The following is an 18,469-nucleotide window of genomic DNA, read 5'->3' on the forward strand; positions in this document are numbered from 1 at the left end:
GGGTGTACTCATTTTTGCATCAACTAATTTGAGTAAAACTGAAGGTTTTCTAATGAGAGTTATATTATTACCCTTACTTTCATGTTTTGATTACAAAAAAATGTTCTATGAAACTTAGTGTTGGCAAAATTTTAGAAATTGATCTTGTGTTCAGTGAGCTATTAAATAAAATCTTACTCATCAAAGGGGGTGTACTCATTTATACTGAACAATGCTTATTAAACTTTATAAAACACAGTGAACACAATTACACTTTCTTTCCCGTATGACTTCTCTCATGTTTTACAAGGTGTGATTTATGTATAAAAGATTTCCCACATTCTGAACATGAATATGGCTTCTCTCCTGTGTGACTTCTCTCATGCTGCACAAGATAAGTTTTTTTTGTAAAGCATTTCTCACAGAATGAACATGAATACGGCTTTTCTCCTGTGTGAATTCTTTGATGTATAACAAGTTCCGATTTATATAAAAAAGATTTCCCACATTCTGAACATGAAAATGTGTTTTCTCCTGTATGAATTCTCATATGTGCAGCAAGTTGATATTTATGTATAAAAGATTTCCCGCATTCTGAACATGAATACGGCTTTTCTCCTGTGTGAATTCGGTGATGTTTAACAAGATCTGATTTATAACTAAAACACTTCCCACATTCTGAGCATGAATATGGCGACTTTCCAGTATGAATGCTCTGATGTCTACTAAGATGCCCTTTAGCTGTGAAGGTCTTCCCACATAGTGAACACAAAAATGGTTTTTCTCCTGTGTGAATTCTCTGATGTGTTAGAAGACTCCCTTTATTTGTGAAGGACTTCTCACATAGTGAACATGAAAATGTTTTATCTCCTGTGTGATTTCTCTGATGTGTAATAAGATTCCCTTTATTTCTAAAGCATTTCCCACAATCTGAACATGAATATGGCTTCTCTCCTGTGTGAATTCGCTGATGTGGAATAAGACTCCTTTTATCTGTAAAGGACTTCCCACATTCTGAACATGAATATGGCTTCTCTCCTGTGTGAATTCTATGATGTGTAATAAGACTCCATTTAAATGTAAAACATTTCCCACATTCCGAACATGAATATGGCTTCTCTCCTGTGTGAATTCTCTGATGTATAATAAGACTTCCTTTACCTGTGAAGGACTTTCCACATTCTGAACATGAATACGGCTTTTCTCCTTTGTGAATTCTTTGATGTTTAACAAGGTCTGATTTACTTCTACAACATTTCCCACATTCCGAACATGAAAATGGCTTCTCTCCTGTATGAATTCTCTGATGGTTAATAAGACTCCAGTTATTCGTGAACGACTTTCCACATTCTGAACATGAATACGGCTTCTCTCCAGTGTGAATTCTCTCATGTGTAGTAAGACTTGATTTACAAGTAAAAGATTTCCCACATTCGGAACATGAATACGGCTTTTCTCCTGTGTGAATTCTCTGATGTATAACAAGCTGTGATTTATCTGTAAAGCACCTTCTACATTGTAAACATGAAAAAGGTTTTTCCCCTGTGTGAATTCTTTGATGTTTAACAAGTTCTGATTTACTTCTACAACATTTCCCACATTCCGAACAAGAATATGGCTTCTCTCCTGTATGAATTCTCTGATGTGTAAGAAGATAGCCTTTATGTTTGAAGGACTTCTCACATTCCAAACATGAAAATGGCTTCTCTCCTGTGTGAATTCTCTCATGTATAACATATTTTGATTTATATGTAAAGCATTTCCCACATTCTGAACAGGAGTATGGCTTTTTTCCTTTGTGTTTTCTGTGTGTTAAAAAATCTGAGCTTTTTGTAAATTGCTTGTCACACTGAAATCTTGTATCTGTGTCACCTGGACTTTTGGTAATAATGCGAGATTGCTCAGGAGATGATTCCTCATGATTAGGAGGATTATAAGAAAGTGAAGTGCTGTGAAGTCCAGGAGGTGCAGGAAGGGTGATGAGGTTTTCTCCATTAGAGTGCTTCCTGATATCTTCTTTTTTACAATTTAGTGATGAACCGTTATTCTCACAAGGATTTCCTATCAGGATGAAAGATAAATTAGATGTGAGGTTTTTTTCAACACAAAAGAGATTTCTGAATGTATTTCCTGGAGCTCACAATGAAGACCCTCGTCAGTGAAAGTACCGGTAATAAGGAGGACAACTACATGTCATAACATTAACACAATGACAGGTAAAGTGAATGACACTTATAATCTGGTGACATTGGCACAAGTCAGGGGTGGCAGAGATTAGACAGCAAATAGTTCTTTAAGTGGTAATTACTGATGACAGGTTCCCTTAATGGACCTCCAGTGCCATTTCACTCTCTCAAGCTTCGTATCTTGCCCTCAGTATAGAAAAGTGTCCACGCAATTAAAGAAGTTGTCCACTACTATTAAAAAGTCCCCCAATGCAATTAACCCGTTGAGAGAAGATTTCCTTTAATTACCTTGCTTTGTCTTTATTGGCTGTGAGCGGCGCTATCGCTGGCCACTCACCGGCATCACGCGACCCCCGGCTGCAGCCGGCTCTTGCTTCCCCTGATGTCACGTCAAGTGAGGCGTGACTCGGTGATGCAATCCCCGCGGTGGACGCTGGGCTGTGGGTGGGGTTTCCCCGCGCGTCACACCCAGCATCCACCGCGCACTTTCCCAATGAATGCAAGGTAATTGTGATTCACAAAATGTTATACAATAGAAAGGTGAAGAAAAAAAAAAATTACATTTTTACAACTATAATGTTATTTTAGCCCCAGATTTTACATTTTCACAAGGGAAAATGGGTAAAAATGACCACATAATTTGTTATACAATTTCTGCTGAACGGGGCAATACCCCATATGTGTCTGTACAGTACTGCTTAGCCACATGGCGAGACTTGGGGGGGACGGAGCGCTATTTGACTCTTGGAGAACAAACTTTAGTAGAACAGTTTCCAGACTCCATATACAAAGCCCCTAAGTGGCAGAAGAGCAGAATCCCCCCTCAAGTGACACCAGTTTTGAAATTACACCCCTATGCAAATATATCTACAGGTGTAGTGATGAATCTGACTCCATGGGTGCTTTCCAGAAACGAGCAGTAATGGATGTTGTGAAGTGAAAATGCAAATATTCCCTTATAGTGGCCAGTACATTGTAGTGTCCGGTACATTGTAGTGCCCTTACGTTGTAGCGCCCAGTACATAATTCCCAGCTAGTGCTTTCTGGAGAAATAAATTGTCTCTCCCCGCTACAGTAATGCCAAACATGTGGATGCTAACTGCACACGGTGGGGCCCAGGAGGAGGGGGCATTTGGATTTGGGAGCGCAGATGTCACTGGATTTCTTTAAGTGGGAGCCAAGTCACTTTTCCAGAGCCTTTGTGCTACCAGTAATATGGACACCCCCTATATTACTGTTTACAGATGATGAACCTGAGTGGGGACTTGTTTTTTTGTGGGTTGAGTAGAAGCTCTTGGTGGCATTTTGGGGTACAGAACATTTTGGATCATATTTATCCTGTGCTGTACGCTGAACACTTACAGTGGGTGCGGGAAGTAGTCAGACCCCTTTACATTTTTCACTCTTTGTTTCATTGCAGCCATTTAGTAAATTCTAAAAAGTTCATTTATTTTTCTCATTAAAGTACACTCTACACCCCATCTTGACTGAAAAAAAAGCAGAAATGCAGACAATTTTGCAAATTTATTAAAAAAGAAAAACTGAAATATCACATGGGCATAAGTATTCAAATCCTTTGCTCAGACACTCATATTTAAGTCACATGCTGTCCATTTCCTTGTGATCCTCCTTGAGATGGTTCTACTCCTTCATTGGAGTCCAGCTGAGTTTAATTAAACTTATAGGACTTGATTTTGAAAGACACACACCTGTCTATATAAGACCTCACCGCTCACAGTGCATGTGAGACCAAATGAGAATCATGAGCTCAAAGGAACTGCCCAAGGAGCTCAGAGACAGAATTGTGGCAAGGCACAGATCTGGCCAAGGTTTCAAAAGAATTTCGGCATTACTCAAGGCTCCTAAGAGCACAGTGGCCTTCATAATCCTTAAATGGAAGAAGTTTGTGACCACCAGAAGTCTTCCTAGACCTGGCCGTCCAGCCAAACTGAGCAATCGTGGGAGAAGAGCCTTGGTAGGAGAGGTAAAGAAAAACCCCAAGATCACTGTGGCTGAGCTCCAGCGATGCAGTAGGGAGAAAGCTCACAAAAGTCAACGATCACTGCCGCCCTCCACCAGTCGGGCCTTTATGGCAGAGTGGCCAGATGGAAGGATCTACTCAGTGCAAGACATATGAAAGCCCGCATAGAGTTTGCTCAAAAACACATGAAGGACTCACAGATTATGAGAAATAAGATTCTCTGGTCTGATGAGACGAAGATAGAACTTTTTGGTGATAATTCTAAGCGGTATGTGTGGAGAAAACCTGGCACTGCTCATGACCTGCCCAATACAATCCCTACAGTGAAACATGGTGGAGGCAGCATCATGCTATGGGGGTATTTTTCAGCTGCAGGGACAGGATGACTGGTTGCAATTGAAGGAAACATGAAAGCAGCCAAGTACAGAGATATCCTGGATGAAAACCTCTTCTAGAGTGCTGTGGATCTCAGACTTGGCCGAAGGTTCACCTTCCAACAAGACAGTGACCCTAAGCACACAGCTAAAATGACAAAGGAGTGGCTTCAGAACAACTCTGTGACCATTCTTGACTGGCCCAGCCAAAGCCCTGACCTAAACCCAATTGAGCATCTCTGGAGAGACCTGAAAATGTCTGTCCACCAACGTTCACCATACAACCTGATGGAACTGGAGAGGATCTGTAAGGAAGAATGGCAGAGGATCCCCAAATCCAGGTGTGAAAAACTTGTTGCATCATTCCCTAGAAGACTCATGGCTGTACTAGCTCAAAAGGGGCTTCTACTCAACACTGAGCAAAGGGTCTGAATACTTATGACCATGTGATATTTCAGTTTTTTTTTAATAAATTTGCAAAAATGTCTACATTTCTGTTTTTTTTTCAGTCAAGATGGGAACAGAGTGTACTATAATGAGAAAAAAAATGAACTTTTTAGAACTTACCGAATAGCTGCAATGAAACAAAGAGTGAAAAATGTAAAGGGGTCTGAATACTTTCCGTACCCACTGTACATCGGGGTTTCCATCTAAATCTACAAAATTCATGATTCAGATGACACCCCCGAGGGATTCATTCAGAATAATGAGGCAGCAGAGTTACACCGGACTCCGTCTAGCCTCTGGTCGACTGCGCTTTTATGCACGCTGAAAAAGATGGACATCACTGGATCATAGGCCAGACGGCGTCCACAGATCCTCATTATACGGAATCTTCCCCCGGGGTTCTGTCCGAATCGCAAGCTCAGTCATTTATATGGCAGCATGAGACTTGTGTAAGAATAATATGAAAATAAAAGAGAGAAGTAATATTAAAGAACACAATTAGGAAAATTAAAAATGTGCTTATTAAATCATTAAGAAGAGGTGTGAAGGCGGCCCAGTTATTCATCGGTGCGCGACCGGACTCTGTACAAGAGCAGCCGCGCCATCACCGGACGCTTCTGCTGTGATGTGGACGGCGGATAAAGCTTCACTGCACCGGAGACTTCATACAATATCACACACCGGTCATCATCAGGCGCCGCTAATCATAGTCACATACCAATCATCATCGTCATACGCCAGTCATCATCATTACACGCCAGTCATCATCATCACACGCCACTAATCATAGTCACATGCCAATCATCATCATCATACGCCAGTCATCATCATCACACACCGCTAATCATAGTCACATGCCAATCATCATCATCACACGCCGCTAATCATAGTCACATGCCAATCATCATCGTCATACGCCAGTCATCATCATCACACGCCGCTAATCAGTCACATGCCAATCATCATCATCATACGCCAGTCATCATCATCATACGCCGCTAATCATAGTCACATGCCAATCATCATCGTTATACGCCAGTCATCATCATCACACGTCGCTAATCATAGTCACAGGCCAATCATCATCATCATACGCCAGTCATCATCGTCACACGCCGCTAATCATAGTCACATGCCAATCATCATCATCATACGCCAGTCATCATCATCACACGCCACTAATCATAGTCACATGCCAATCATCATCGTCATACGCCAGTCATCATCATCACACGCCGCTAATCATAGTCACATGCCAATCATCATCGTCATACGCCAGTCATCATAATCACACGCCACTAATCATAGTCACATGCCAATCATCATCGTCATACGCCAATCATCATCATCACACGCCAGTCATCATCATCACACGCCGCTAATCATAGTTACATGCCAATCATCATCATCATCACACGCCACTAATCAGTCACATGCCAGTCATCATCATCATACGCCAATCATCATCACACGCCAGTCATCATCATCACACGCCGCTAATCATAGTCACATGCCAATCATCATCGTCATACGCCAGTCATCATCATCACACGCCACTAATCATAGTCACATGCCAATCATCATCGTCATACGCCAATCATCATCATCACACGCCAGTCATCATCATCACACGCCGCTAATCATAGTTACATGCCAATCATCATCATCATACGCCAGTCATCATCGTCATACGCCGCTAATCATAGTCACATGCCAATCATCATCATACGCCAGTCATCATCATCATCACACGCCGCTAATCATAGTCACATGCCAATCATCATCATCATACGCCAGTCATCATCATCACACGCCGCTAATCATAGTCACATGCCAATCATCATCGTCATACGCCAGTCATCATCATTACACGCCGCTAATCATAGTCACATGCCAATCATCATCGTCATACGCCAGTCATCATCATCACACGCCGGTCATTATTACACACCTGTGGGAACATCTACCGGAATCTCCTCCTTCCCGTCACTCACACACGGCTGATCCCCCCTCGTCATCGCTTCTTCTTCTGTCTCGTCTTCCTCTTTATTCTTAGTCGGATCTTCCTCCTGATATATCAGATGTAACAATCAGCACAATACAAGAAACCACCAAAATCTGTGACATCTATGACCTCGATCAGAAATGTCCCCATATACAGATCCGGTACAGGGCTCAGCACCGTCTACCTGATGACTCTCCGGGATGTTGTGATTCTCCTCTGGACAGTCCTGGGGATACAGAGGACGGGGACATCTCTCTGGTGGATTTCTTTCCATGAGTCCATCTGTAGGAAACACATAGTGACAGAATATAGTGACATGTAAAAGTTTGGGCTCCAATGGTCAAAATTACTGTTATTGTGAACAGTTAAGTTGAAGATGAAATAATCTCTAAACGGCCTAAAGTTACAGATGACATTTCCTTTGTATTTCAGGCAAAACAATAAATAATAAATTATATATATTTTCATCTTTTACATTTAAAAAAAAATTCAATAAGGGAAAATGGGCAAATGCAAAAGTTTTGGCACCCGGCAAGGTTAGTACCTAGTAGCGCCCCCTTTTGAAAGTATCACAGCTTGTAAATGCTTTTTGTAGCCAGACAATAGTCTTTCAATTCTTGTTTGAGGGATTTTCATTCATTCTTCTTTGGAGAATTCTTCCAGTTCTGTGAGATTCTTGGGTCATCTTGCATTGTCTGCTATTTTGAGGTCTAGCCACAGATTTTCAATGATGTTCAGATCAGGGCACTGTGAGGGCCATTGTAAAACCTTCAGCTTGCGCCTTTTGAGGTCGTCTATTGTGGATTTTGACATGTGTTTAGTATCATTATCCATTTGTAGAAGCCATCCTCTTTTCACCTCCAGCTTTTTTGCAGATGGTGTTATGTTTGTATCAAGAATTTGCTGAAATTTCATGGAATCCATTCTTCCCTCTACCCAGTTCCCTGTGCCATTGGCTGCAACACAACTCCAAAGCAGGATTGATCCACCACCATGTTCTTTTACTAAAATTCTGTGCCCTTTTTTCTCCACACAACTTTGATCATTGCTCTATTTTAACCTCATCGGTCCACAAGACTTGTTTACAAAATGCATCAGACCTTCTTAGATGTACTTTTACATACTTCTGACGCTGAATTTTATGGTGAGGTCGCAGGAGAGGTTTTCTTCTGATGACTCTTCCATGAAGGCCATATTTGTACAGGTGTCTCTGAAGAGTATAACAATGTTCCACAACTTCAGAGTCTGCTAAATCTTTCTGAAGGTCATTTTCAGTCAAGTGGGGGTTCTGATTTGCCTCTCTAGCAGTCCTACTGAAAATTTGCTTGGTCTTCCAGACCTTATCTTGACCTCCACTGTTTCTGTTAACTACCATTTCTTTATTACATTTTGAACCAAGGAAAGGGCAACTTGAAAATGCTTTGCTCATAGCTTTCTCCTGCTTTCTGGGCCTCCACCATTTTTAGAGTGCTAGACAGCGGATTAGAAGAAGCCATGGCTGCGGTTATTTTGGCACAATGTTAGAGTAAGCTGTGTTTTTATAAAGCTGGAAATTTGCATCACCTGGCCTTTCCTAATGATGATAGTGAACGAGCCATAACCCTAACAGGCTAAGTAAGATCTGAATCATTGGTCAAAGTTATCTGAGCACACAAATGTCCAAGGGTAACACAAAGGAAATGTGTCATCTTTAACTTTAGGTCTTTTAGAGATCATTTCATCTTCAACTTGCTTAACTGGTCACAATAACAGGAATTTGGCCAGGGCTGCCCAAACTTTTACATGCCACTGTAGATTGTGTCATGCAATGATGGAAGTAGTAGTAGATGACCACAGAACGGACATGACAGTCTCCCCTCCTCACCCTGTTGATCGGCCCATATTGCGGTCGCCTCTTGTGCTCCATGTATAACCTCAACCTTAATATCAATCAGATCTTCACCCTAAAAATAAAAATGTAAGATGAGCTCAGGTCCCATCACTTCATGGTCAGATGTTGTGGGGACTTCAGTGTCATCTACCTGATGATCCTCCGGGATGTTGTGATTCTCCTCTGGACAGTCCTGGGGATACAGAGGACGGGGACATCTCTCTAGTGGATTTCTCCTCCTGGATCCATCTGTGGAGGCACAGAGACTGAATACATGACCTGCCGTGTATCTGTCTATATATGAGACTAGTCTCTCAGAACCAATAATTCTATGTTTATGTATCAGGGAATAAATTACATTGTTGTGGTCCTCACCCCCAGTACAGAGGTCCCAGCACATTGTGGGCCCCAAGTATGTAGTGATAATCAGCGAGGCCAAAGCCTAATGCTCTCTGCTCTGCACTCAGAGGATGAGGACCCCGAGGAGAGGGACAGAGAAGACCCTCGTCAGTCAGATGGAGGAGCCGTACTAAAGAACACAACTTCGCCAAGTTTCGTCTCCAGGGATGGAACCACAGAGGAGCTGGAGAAAGCTCCACATTTCTATCCATCGGTTTCTTCTCTCCTAATTTACTGTATGGAGATTGGGAGAAGGACGGTGACCATTTACCAGTGATTGTATTTTTGAGAGCTCATGATGTCACCATGAGGACACGGCCTCCCTCCTGGACAGGATCTTCTGGGATCACTCAGAGGAGAGAACCTGACTTCCTCCTATTAAAAGACGGGTTACCGCATTTTTCTTCTTCTTTAAATAGAGATAAATCTTAACATCCGCCTCGGTATAAACACTAAAATAGGCAGCAAATGTAGCGTTTTTCTCTAAAGGAGGAAAAAAGGGCACATGTACGACTGACGGATGAAGTCACAGAACCCGGAAGGACGGTGTTGTGGGGAGCACCCGGTACACAGCGGTTAGTGCCTATCACTGTGTAGAAAGGACAACTAGAGAGCCGGCACCGGGGTCATGGGCGCTTACTGATGCACACGGGGAGCCAAGGAGAGATTGTCTGGTCAGACTCCACAGAAAACCTCCATAATACATATTCTTCTGAACAAACATCCCTGTAAGGGAGACTTACACTTATTACCACCACACCCGGATCTCAGATTGAAGTCCCCATTATTTTTGCTTTGTCTCCCAAAATTAGAACAAATGTTTTTTTTTTTATAAAAATAAATCTATCTATCTATCTATCTATCTATCTATCTATCTACATACATATACACACACATATATATATATATTATTATTTGGCATTTTCAAGTCAGAATTTATTGCACATGGTAAACGCCAAAAGAAAAAAACACATCAGAAACACCTCCCCAAAACTGCAATGAAAAAACAATGATCAAAAAAAGTCACCAATAAAAAGGTCAACGGCCATTCAAGAAGAGAAGCCCTCACACAGCTCCGATAACGGAAGATAAAGTGATGGGTGTCAGGAACAGTTCTGAAAATGGCAGCGACATCGTTCTTACCGCCCAATAAATGCTGAGAAACAAAACCCAAAAAGCCAGAAGCCCGACCACGACTGATGACGACATTGAGCCGGCACCGATTGAGAGGTATGGACAAGCGACAGATTAGGGGGAAAATCATCAGTAAATTAACCCCGACTCTGCTGAGTAACAATCCACGACAGACTCAGGTACCGAAAGATCTCACAGGAGAGAACGGACAGAAGCGCTGGGACATCTGCAGACAAAATGTGACCGATGCTCTAAGGAAGGTGAAAGATTCTGAAAGAAGCCGCCGAGGACGAAGACTCAAGACTGATGAAGACGACAGCGGAGAAACCGCGACTCACAGATCAGAAGAGAAGAATCAGGGAATGAAAGCTGTGAGAAAATGTAGAGAAAACCAGAGCAAGTCTGGAGAAAAATCATCTATTATAGGAGGCCGAGAGACGTCATCACATCCACCGGAGCCAACAAGAGTCTCCTCTCACCTGGTAATGTCAGAGGCCGGAGCTCCTCCATCATCACCTCCTGGTACCGATCCTGGTGTCCTTCTAGATACTCCCACTCCTCCATGGAGAGATAGACAGCGACGTCCTGACACCTTATAGGAACCTGACAACAACGACACCGTCATCACCCAGAATCCTCCAGTGCTGTCCTGTATAATGTCCCAGCAGTCACCTCTCCGCTCATCACCCAGAATCCTCCAGTGCTGTCCTGTATAATGTCCCAGCAGTCACCTCTCTGCTCATCACCCAGAATCCTCCAGTGCTGTCCTGTATAATGTCCCAGCAGTCACCTCTCCGCTCATCACCCAGAATCCTCCAGTGCTGTCCTGTATAATGTCCCAGCAGTCACCTCTCCGGTCATCACCCAGAATCCTCCAGTGCTGTCCTGTATAATGTCCCAGCAGTCACCTCTCCGCTCATCACCCAGAATCCTCCAGTGCTGTCCTGTATAATGTCCCAGCAGTCATCTCTCCGCTCATCACCCAGAATCCTCCAGTACTGTCCTGTATAATGTCCCAGCAGTCACCTCTCCGGTCATCACCCAGAATCCTCCAGTGCTGTCCTGTATAATGTCCCAGCAGTCACCTCTCCGGTCATCACCCAGAATCCTTCAGTGCTGTCCTGTATAATGTCCCAGCAGTCACCTCTCCGGTCATAACCCAGAAACCTCCAGTGCCGTCCAGTATAATGTCCCAGCAGTCACCTCTCCGGTCATCACCCAAAATCCTCCAGGGCTGTCCTGTATAATGTCCCAGCAGTCACCTCTCCGGTCATCACCCAGAATCCTCCAGTGCTGTCCTGTATAATGTCCCAGCAGTCACCTCTCCGGTCATCATCCAGAATCCCCCAGTGCTGTCCTGTTTAATGTCCCAGCAGTCACCTCTCCTATCATCACCCAGAATCCTCCAGTGCCGTCCTGTATAATGTCCCAGCAGTCACCTTTCCGCTCATCACCCAGAATCCTCCAGTGCTGTCCTGTATAATGTCCCAGCAGTCACCTCTCCGGTCATCACCCAGAATCCTCCAGTGCTGTCCTGTATAATGTCCCAGCAGTCACCTCTCTGCTCATCACCCAGAATCCTCTAGTACTGTCCTGTATAATGTCCCAGCAGTCACCTCTCCGCTCATCACCCAGAATCCTCCAGTGCTGTCTTGTATAATGTCCCAGCAGTCACCTCTCCGCTCATCACCCAGAATCCTCCAGTGCTGTCTTGTATAATGTCCCAGCAGTCACCTCTCTGCTCAGCAGCTCAATCATCTTGTTGCTGAGCTCTAGGATCTTCTTCTTCCTCCTCTCATGTATCGGGGGGTGCGGGGGAGGCTCTGTGATGGGATACGGGCTCCGCCCTCCTGACTCCTGGAGATGGATGATGGGAGTCACACCCTCCCCCGGTCTCTTCCTCACTATTGTGTAATCCTGTGTATGGAGAGAGACACTTAGGGAGAAGAATTCCTTCCCGACTCCAGATCTGACAATCAGTAGAAATCCCGGGATCAATAACCGTCTCCAGTAATCTGGGGCCATAACCTGGAATATTATTACACTCAGGACAGACATCCAGGCCCCTCTACAGCTCTTATAGGGAATCCCCATGACAACTCCTCCTGGCAGAGAGCTGCACACAATCACTGCTCTTACAGTAAAGAATCCTTCTCTTCCTCCTCTGGATTTCCTCTTCCCGATGTCGGACTTGTTACATAACACAATAAAGCTGATAGAAATGTAGAGGAGTTACCTCTCCGCTCAGCAGGGAGATGATCTCCAGGGTGAAGTGTAATAATCTTCTGGTGGTCTCGTCCTCGTCCATCCTCGGGGGGTCATTCAGGAGAAGGAGGGATGAGCACTGGATCAGCTGGGGGGATCTCGTCCTGCCGGCGTCTTCATGATAAAGGAGAAGATGGAGATCACAGGGGACGATATAACGACAATCACTGAATTCTGCCCCAAATATCCGACATTTATCAGGAAGAATCTGGAGGAAAAGACACAAACTCCACCGCGGCCTCCTCCACCGATCTGACCGCTCATTATCAGCCTCGTAGGAGGACGGTCACCGTGGTAACTACACCTCCAGCAGGGGACTGGCACCGTGGTAACTCCACCTCCAGAGGGGGACGGTCAACGTGGTAACTCCACCTCCAGCGGGGGCGGTCACCGTGGTAACTCCACCTCCAGCGGGGGACGGTCACCGTGGTAACTCCACCTCCAGCGGGGGGCGGTCACCGTGGTAACTCCACCTCCAGCGGGGGGCGGTCATCGTGGTAACTCCTCCAGCGGGGGGCGGTCACCGTGGTAACTACACCTCCAGAGGAGGACGGTCACCGTGGTAACTCCACCTCCAGCGGGGGACGGTCACCGTGGTAACTCCACCTCCAGCGGGGGACGGTCACCGTGGTAACTCCACCTCCAGAGGAGGACGGTCACCGTCGTAACTCCACCTCCAGCGGGGGGCGGTCACCGTGGTAACTCCACCTCCAGCGGGGGGCGGTCATCGTGGTAACTCCACCTCCAGCGGGGGCGGTGAGGTGAGGAGGAGCCGCTGCACATCCCCCATACAACACTGAGGAGCCGCAGTCACATGGAGCAGGAGCCTCCACAGGAACAGCTCTGATCTCACCCCACACTCTCCTCTCACAGATTCACCACAAACCCTCCCTGTAATCTCACCGGAATGGCGGGAAGCGGAAACCTGCTGCTGGCTGATACCAGAGAGCAAGAGCTGCGCACACCCAGGACGGAGCTGCTGCACTGAGAGCGGGAGGAGCTGTGGTGACGTCACCGCCATGTGATCAGGGGGCGGAGCTCAGGAGAGAAGTGGTGAAGGACCTGTGGTGACGTCAAAGCCATGTGATCAGGGAACGAGCTCCGGAGAGAAGTGGTGAAGGACCTGTGCTGACGTCGCCGCCATGTGATCAGGGGGCGGAGCTCAGGGAGAGGTGGTGAAGGACCTGAAGTGACGTCACCGCCATGTGATCAGGGGGCGGAGCTCAGGAGAGAAGTGGTGAAGGACCTGTGATGACGTCACCGCCATGTGATCAGGGGGCGGGGCTTCGGGTGGTGATTGGCTCCCGCAGTGTTTCCTCACAGACTGTAATGATTCTATAAACTATAAAGTTATTATAATGGTGAAGGAGCTGTGATGAGGCTGCGGTCATGTGACAGTGATGACGTCACCGCAGCTCCTCCCCCTCAGGGGTCATTGCCCCGCCCAGATCTGCAGATGATCCCGGCGCAGTCGCTCCTCCGGCTCCTCCTCCCTCTGACGTCACATAGTGGCCGCTTTCTCCAGTGATGAGGATTTCTCTGCTCCCGGAGGTTCTGTAAGTCCAGTAGTCTCATCAGGTCCACATCTATAGTAAGTTCATCTGTTTCCCCAGTCAGGGCTCGCTCTCACTTCAATCTGATAAAACCCCAGACTGCGTCCGGACCCAGTAATCCTCGGATTCTCTGCTCAGCGGCGTTTTGTTTTCCAGCTCCGATCGGATCGCACGCATCCATATAATCTACGGGTGCGTGTGAAACATCGCGCTGCACTCAGATACCACCCGAGTGCAGTGCGATTCCCGCCAATGCCAGCAGCAGAGGAGATGGAGATAGTGATTTCCCCGTCCCCTCCGCAGCCGTGCGAGAGGATCAGAGCATGGAGCACTGACATTCGGCTCCTGCTCGCAGCAGAGCAGCAGCGAGTGTCATTAACATATCGCATCGGGGGGTCTCGCATCGCATACCGTACGCTAGTGGGACCCTGGCCTAAGAGATACGTCTGTGTCTTGTATAGCAGAGCGGAGTTGTACAGATACCTGTCTTTACGTAGGCTCAGGTTCTCCCGGGTGCGACTCAGCCTCAGCATCCTCCCGCGCCATCTCCTCCTCTCCATGTTGTTGTGTAGAGTTCTCGGCGCCATCTTGTGATCAGGGTCTGGAGAATTTTTAATATTTTAATTATTATTTTTTTCTCCTATTTTTTAAATTTGAAAAATTTTTTATTAAAATGTTCTAATGCTGATAATTTAGTCGTCCGTTCAGATATTAAAATATTCACCCAATGAGAAATGAAAGCAATTCTAAACCCATAACCCTTCTATGACCTGATCACTGTTAAATGGTACGATGATTATTATCTTGTTTTAACTTCTGCTTTCTCACATCTCGCCCACCCTTTAACACATTCTGTGCACTCTCTCCATATCCACCCCTCCCTTCTCCCCTCTCTCATGTATAACTCTGAAGCTCTACTGACATTTCTCACCCACTCCAAACCATCCACTACCTCCATACAGCACTCAAAACGTTCATACAAATCATTGCACCACCTGCTCTTTCTCTTTTTTTTCTCCTCCTAGTCGCTGGCAACATCTCCCCCAACACTGGGCCTCCCTGCACTAGCATGCACCACTCTCCTCCAGCTGCATATAGAAACCCTGCTAATCTTATTAACATTCAGTGCATGCCCTCTCCTATCGCTTTCCACTATGCTCTCTGGAACGCACGGTCTGTGTGTAACTAACTTACACTCACGATTTTTTCCTCACTAATTCCCTTAACCTTCTGGTTATTAAAGAAACCTGGATCCAGAATTCAGACACCACCGCAGCTGCTGCTCTCTCGTTCAGTGGGCTGAAATTTTTGCATACCACCAGACCTGAGAACACACAAGGTGGAGGTGTTGGTTTGCTCCTTTCACCACAATGTGCTTTCCAGGTCACCCCCCCCCCCCCCCCCCCCGCTTCCCTCACTTATGTTTCCTTCCTTTGAAGTCCACACCGTCAGACTCTTAAAACCCTTCTCCCTGTGAGTGGCGGTTGTGTATCGCCCTCCAGGCTCCTGCCGCCAGTTACTGGATCACTTTGCCAACTGTCTTCCTCACTTTCTATCCTGTGACATCCCCACCCTCATCATGGGAGACTTTAATATCCCCATCAATGATCCCCTCTCCCAATCTGCCTCTCATCTACTTTCTCTAACCTCCTCATTCGGCCTCTCACAGGTTACTAACTCTCCTACACATGAAGACGGGAATACTCTGGACCTGGTTTTCTCCCGTCTCTGCTCGCTGCATGACTTTACTAACTCCCCTCTCCCGCTGTCGAACCACAACCTTCTTTCCTTCTCTGTCAAGAACTGTCTCCTCACCCGGGACACCCCCACTTACCTCACTTATAGGAATACACGTACCATTAATACCCAGGCAGCTTATGGACAATCTCCACACATCTTCAGCCCCCATCTCCTCCCTCTTCTGGCCAGACTTAGCATTGTCACACTACAATAATACACTGAAGAGCGCCCTAGATGAAGCAGCACCTTCTACACGCAGAAAGACCCGACACAGACAACGGCAGCCATGGCACACAATGCAAACACGCTTTCTTCAGCATTGCTCAAGGTGTGCTGAGCGTCAGTGGAGAAAATCTCTTTTAGCAGAGGACTTCATCCACTATGAATTCATGCTCAAAACCTATAACTCTGCCCTTCATCTGAACAAACAATCCTACTTCACCACCCTCATCACTTCACTGTCCAACAATCCAAAACGACTTTTTGAAACCTTAAACTCCCTCCTGAAACCTAATGCACAGGCCCCCACCACCAACCTCAGCGGTGAGGATCTGGTCACTTATTTCCTAGAAAAAATCAACCACATCCATCAGGACATCTCAGCCCAATCTCCTCAGTGCCTGGATCCCCTTCCCTGCTGCACTTCAAGCTCACTAGCCATCTTTGAGCCTGTTACAGAAGAAGTTACCCAGCTCCTCACTTCTTCTCAACCTATAACCTGCAACAGTGACCCCATTCCTTCACATCTCCTGCGGTCTCTCTCACCGGTGGTCACCACTCACCTGACTAAAATATTTAACCTCTCTCTTTCGTCAGGTATCTTTCCCTCCTCATTTAAACATGCCATCATAACCCCTTTACTTAAATAGCCATCCCTGGACCAGAACTGCACTGCGAACTACAGACCTGTCTCTAACCTTCCTTACATCTCTAAACTCCTGGAACGCCTGGTCCACTCCCGTCTAATCCGCTATCTCTCAGATAACTCTCTCCTCGACCCTCTACAATCTGGTTTCCGCTCCTTACACTTCACTGAAACTGCCCTCACTAAAGTCTCTAATGATCTATGAACAGCTAAATCCAAAGGTCACTGCTCCCTGCTGATTCTCCTGGATCTCTCTGCTGCATATGACACTGTGGATCACCAGCTCCTCCTCACTATGCTCCACTCTATCGGCTTCAAGGACACTGTTCTCTCCTGGTTCTCCTACCTCTCTGACCGCTCCTTCACTGTATCTTTTGCTGGCTCCTCTTCCCCTCCTCATCCCCTTACTATCGGGGTCCCGCAGGGCTCAGTCCTAGGCCCCCTCCTCTTCTCTCTATACACTGCCTCTATTGGACAAACAATCAGCAGATTTGGGTTCCAGTATCATCTCTATGCTGACGACACCCAACTATACACCTCTTCACCTGACATCACCCCTACCCTAATACAAAATACCAAGGATTGACTGTCTGCTGTCTCTAACATCATGTCCTCCCTCTATCTTAAACTGAATCTCTCCAAAACTGAACTTCTTGTGTTTCTCCCCTTTACTAACCCAACTCTACCTAACATCGAAATTACCTTGGATGGTTCAACCATAACCCCCAAGCAGCACGGCCGCTGCCTTGGAGTTACATTCGACACTAACCTTTCCTTTACTGCCTATATCCGATCACTCACTCGCTCTTGTCACCTGCATCTTAAAAACATCTCCAGAATCCTTCCTTTTCTCACCTTTGAAACTGCTAAAACTCTTACTGTCACTCTTATTCACTCCCGTCTGGACTACTGCAACTCTCTTCTGATCGGTCTCACTCTTACCAAACTTTCTCCTCTCCAATCCGTCCCGAATGCGACAGCCAGGGTCGTATTTCTGTCCAGCTGCTTCACCGATGCTTCCATCTTGTGCCAGTCATTGCACTGGTTACCCATTCGCTACAGGATCCAATATAAACTCATCGGTCTCACCCAGAAAGCTCTCCACAGTTCTGCACCGCCTTATATCTCCTCTCTCATCTCTATCGCCCTACACGTGCCCTCCGTTCTACAAATGACCTAACATCCCTCATAATCCGAACCTCGCACCTCCGTCTCCAAGACTTCTCTCGTGCTGCACCAGTTCTCTGGAATGCTCTACCCCAGACGATCCGACTGATGCCTAGCCCCCATGTCTTCAAGCGCGCTTTTAAAACCCATCTCTTTAAACAAGCCGACCACCTCAACTACTCAGTAAAATAACTTTCCCCTGTCCCCTCCTTCTAAATATTATTCAGAATCTGCTCCCTACTCTTCATCTGTCTCCACACCCTCCATGCACACGATAACTGCACTCGATACTTGATTATTACACTTATACATACGGGCTGATGACCGGATCATGCAGCTTTATATGAAAATCCCTATTTATTATAATCGTCAGACCTGAAATAACAAGCACTTTTCACCTATTGTGTCCCCCCATTTCCTTGTAGATTGTAAGCTTGCGAGCGGCCGGACCCTCGCTCCTAATGTAACTGTTTAAACTGTCTTACCTTGTATTGAATTTATTGT

General features: G+C 46.0%; 1 protein-coding gene across 1 annotated transcript; it reads right to left on the bottom strand.

Annotated features, from left to right (window-relative positions):
• Window positions 1-238: 238 nt before the first annotated feature.
• Window positions 239-7,032, bottom strand: LOC141201537 (uncharacterized). Its single transcript, XM_073663539.1, has 2 exons — window positions 6,919-7,032; window positions 239-2,040 (listed from the first exon to the last, which is right to left on the bottom strand). Exons 1-2 carry the CDS (start codon window positions 6,983-6,985, stop codon window positions 248-250), a joined length of 1,860 nt encoding a protein of 619 aa, XP_073519640.1. The 5' UTR covers window positions 6,986-7,032; the 3' UTR covers window positions 239-247.
• Window positions 7,033-18,469: the final 11,437 nt, after the last annotated feature.

The sequence above is a fragment of the Phyllobates terribilis genome, unplaced genomic scaffold (genome assembly GCF_046119375.1).
Source record: "Phyllobates terribilis strain yellow unplaced genomic scaffold, ASM4611937v1 Scaffold_117__1_contigs__length_5270597, whole genome shotgun sequence".
NCBI lineage: Eukaryota > Metazoa > Chordata > Amphibia > Anura > Dendrobatidae > Phyllobates > Phyllobates terribilis.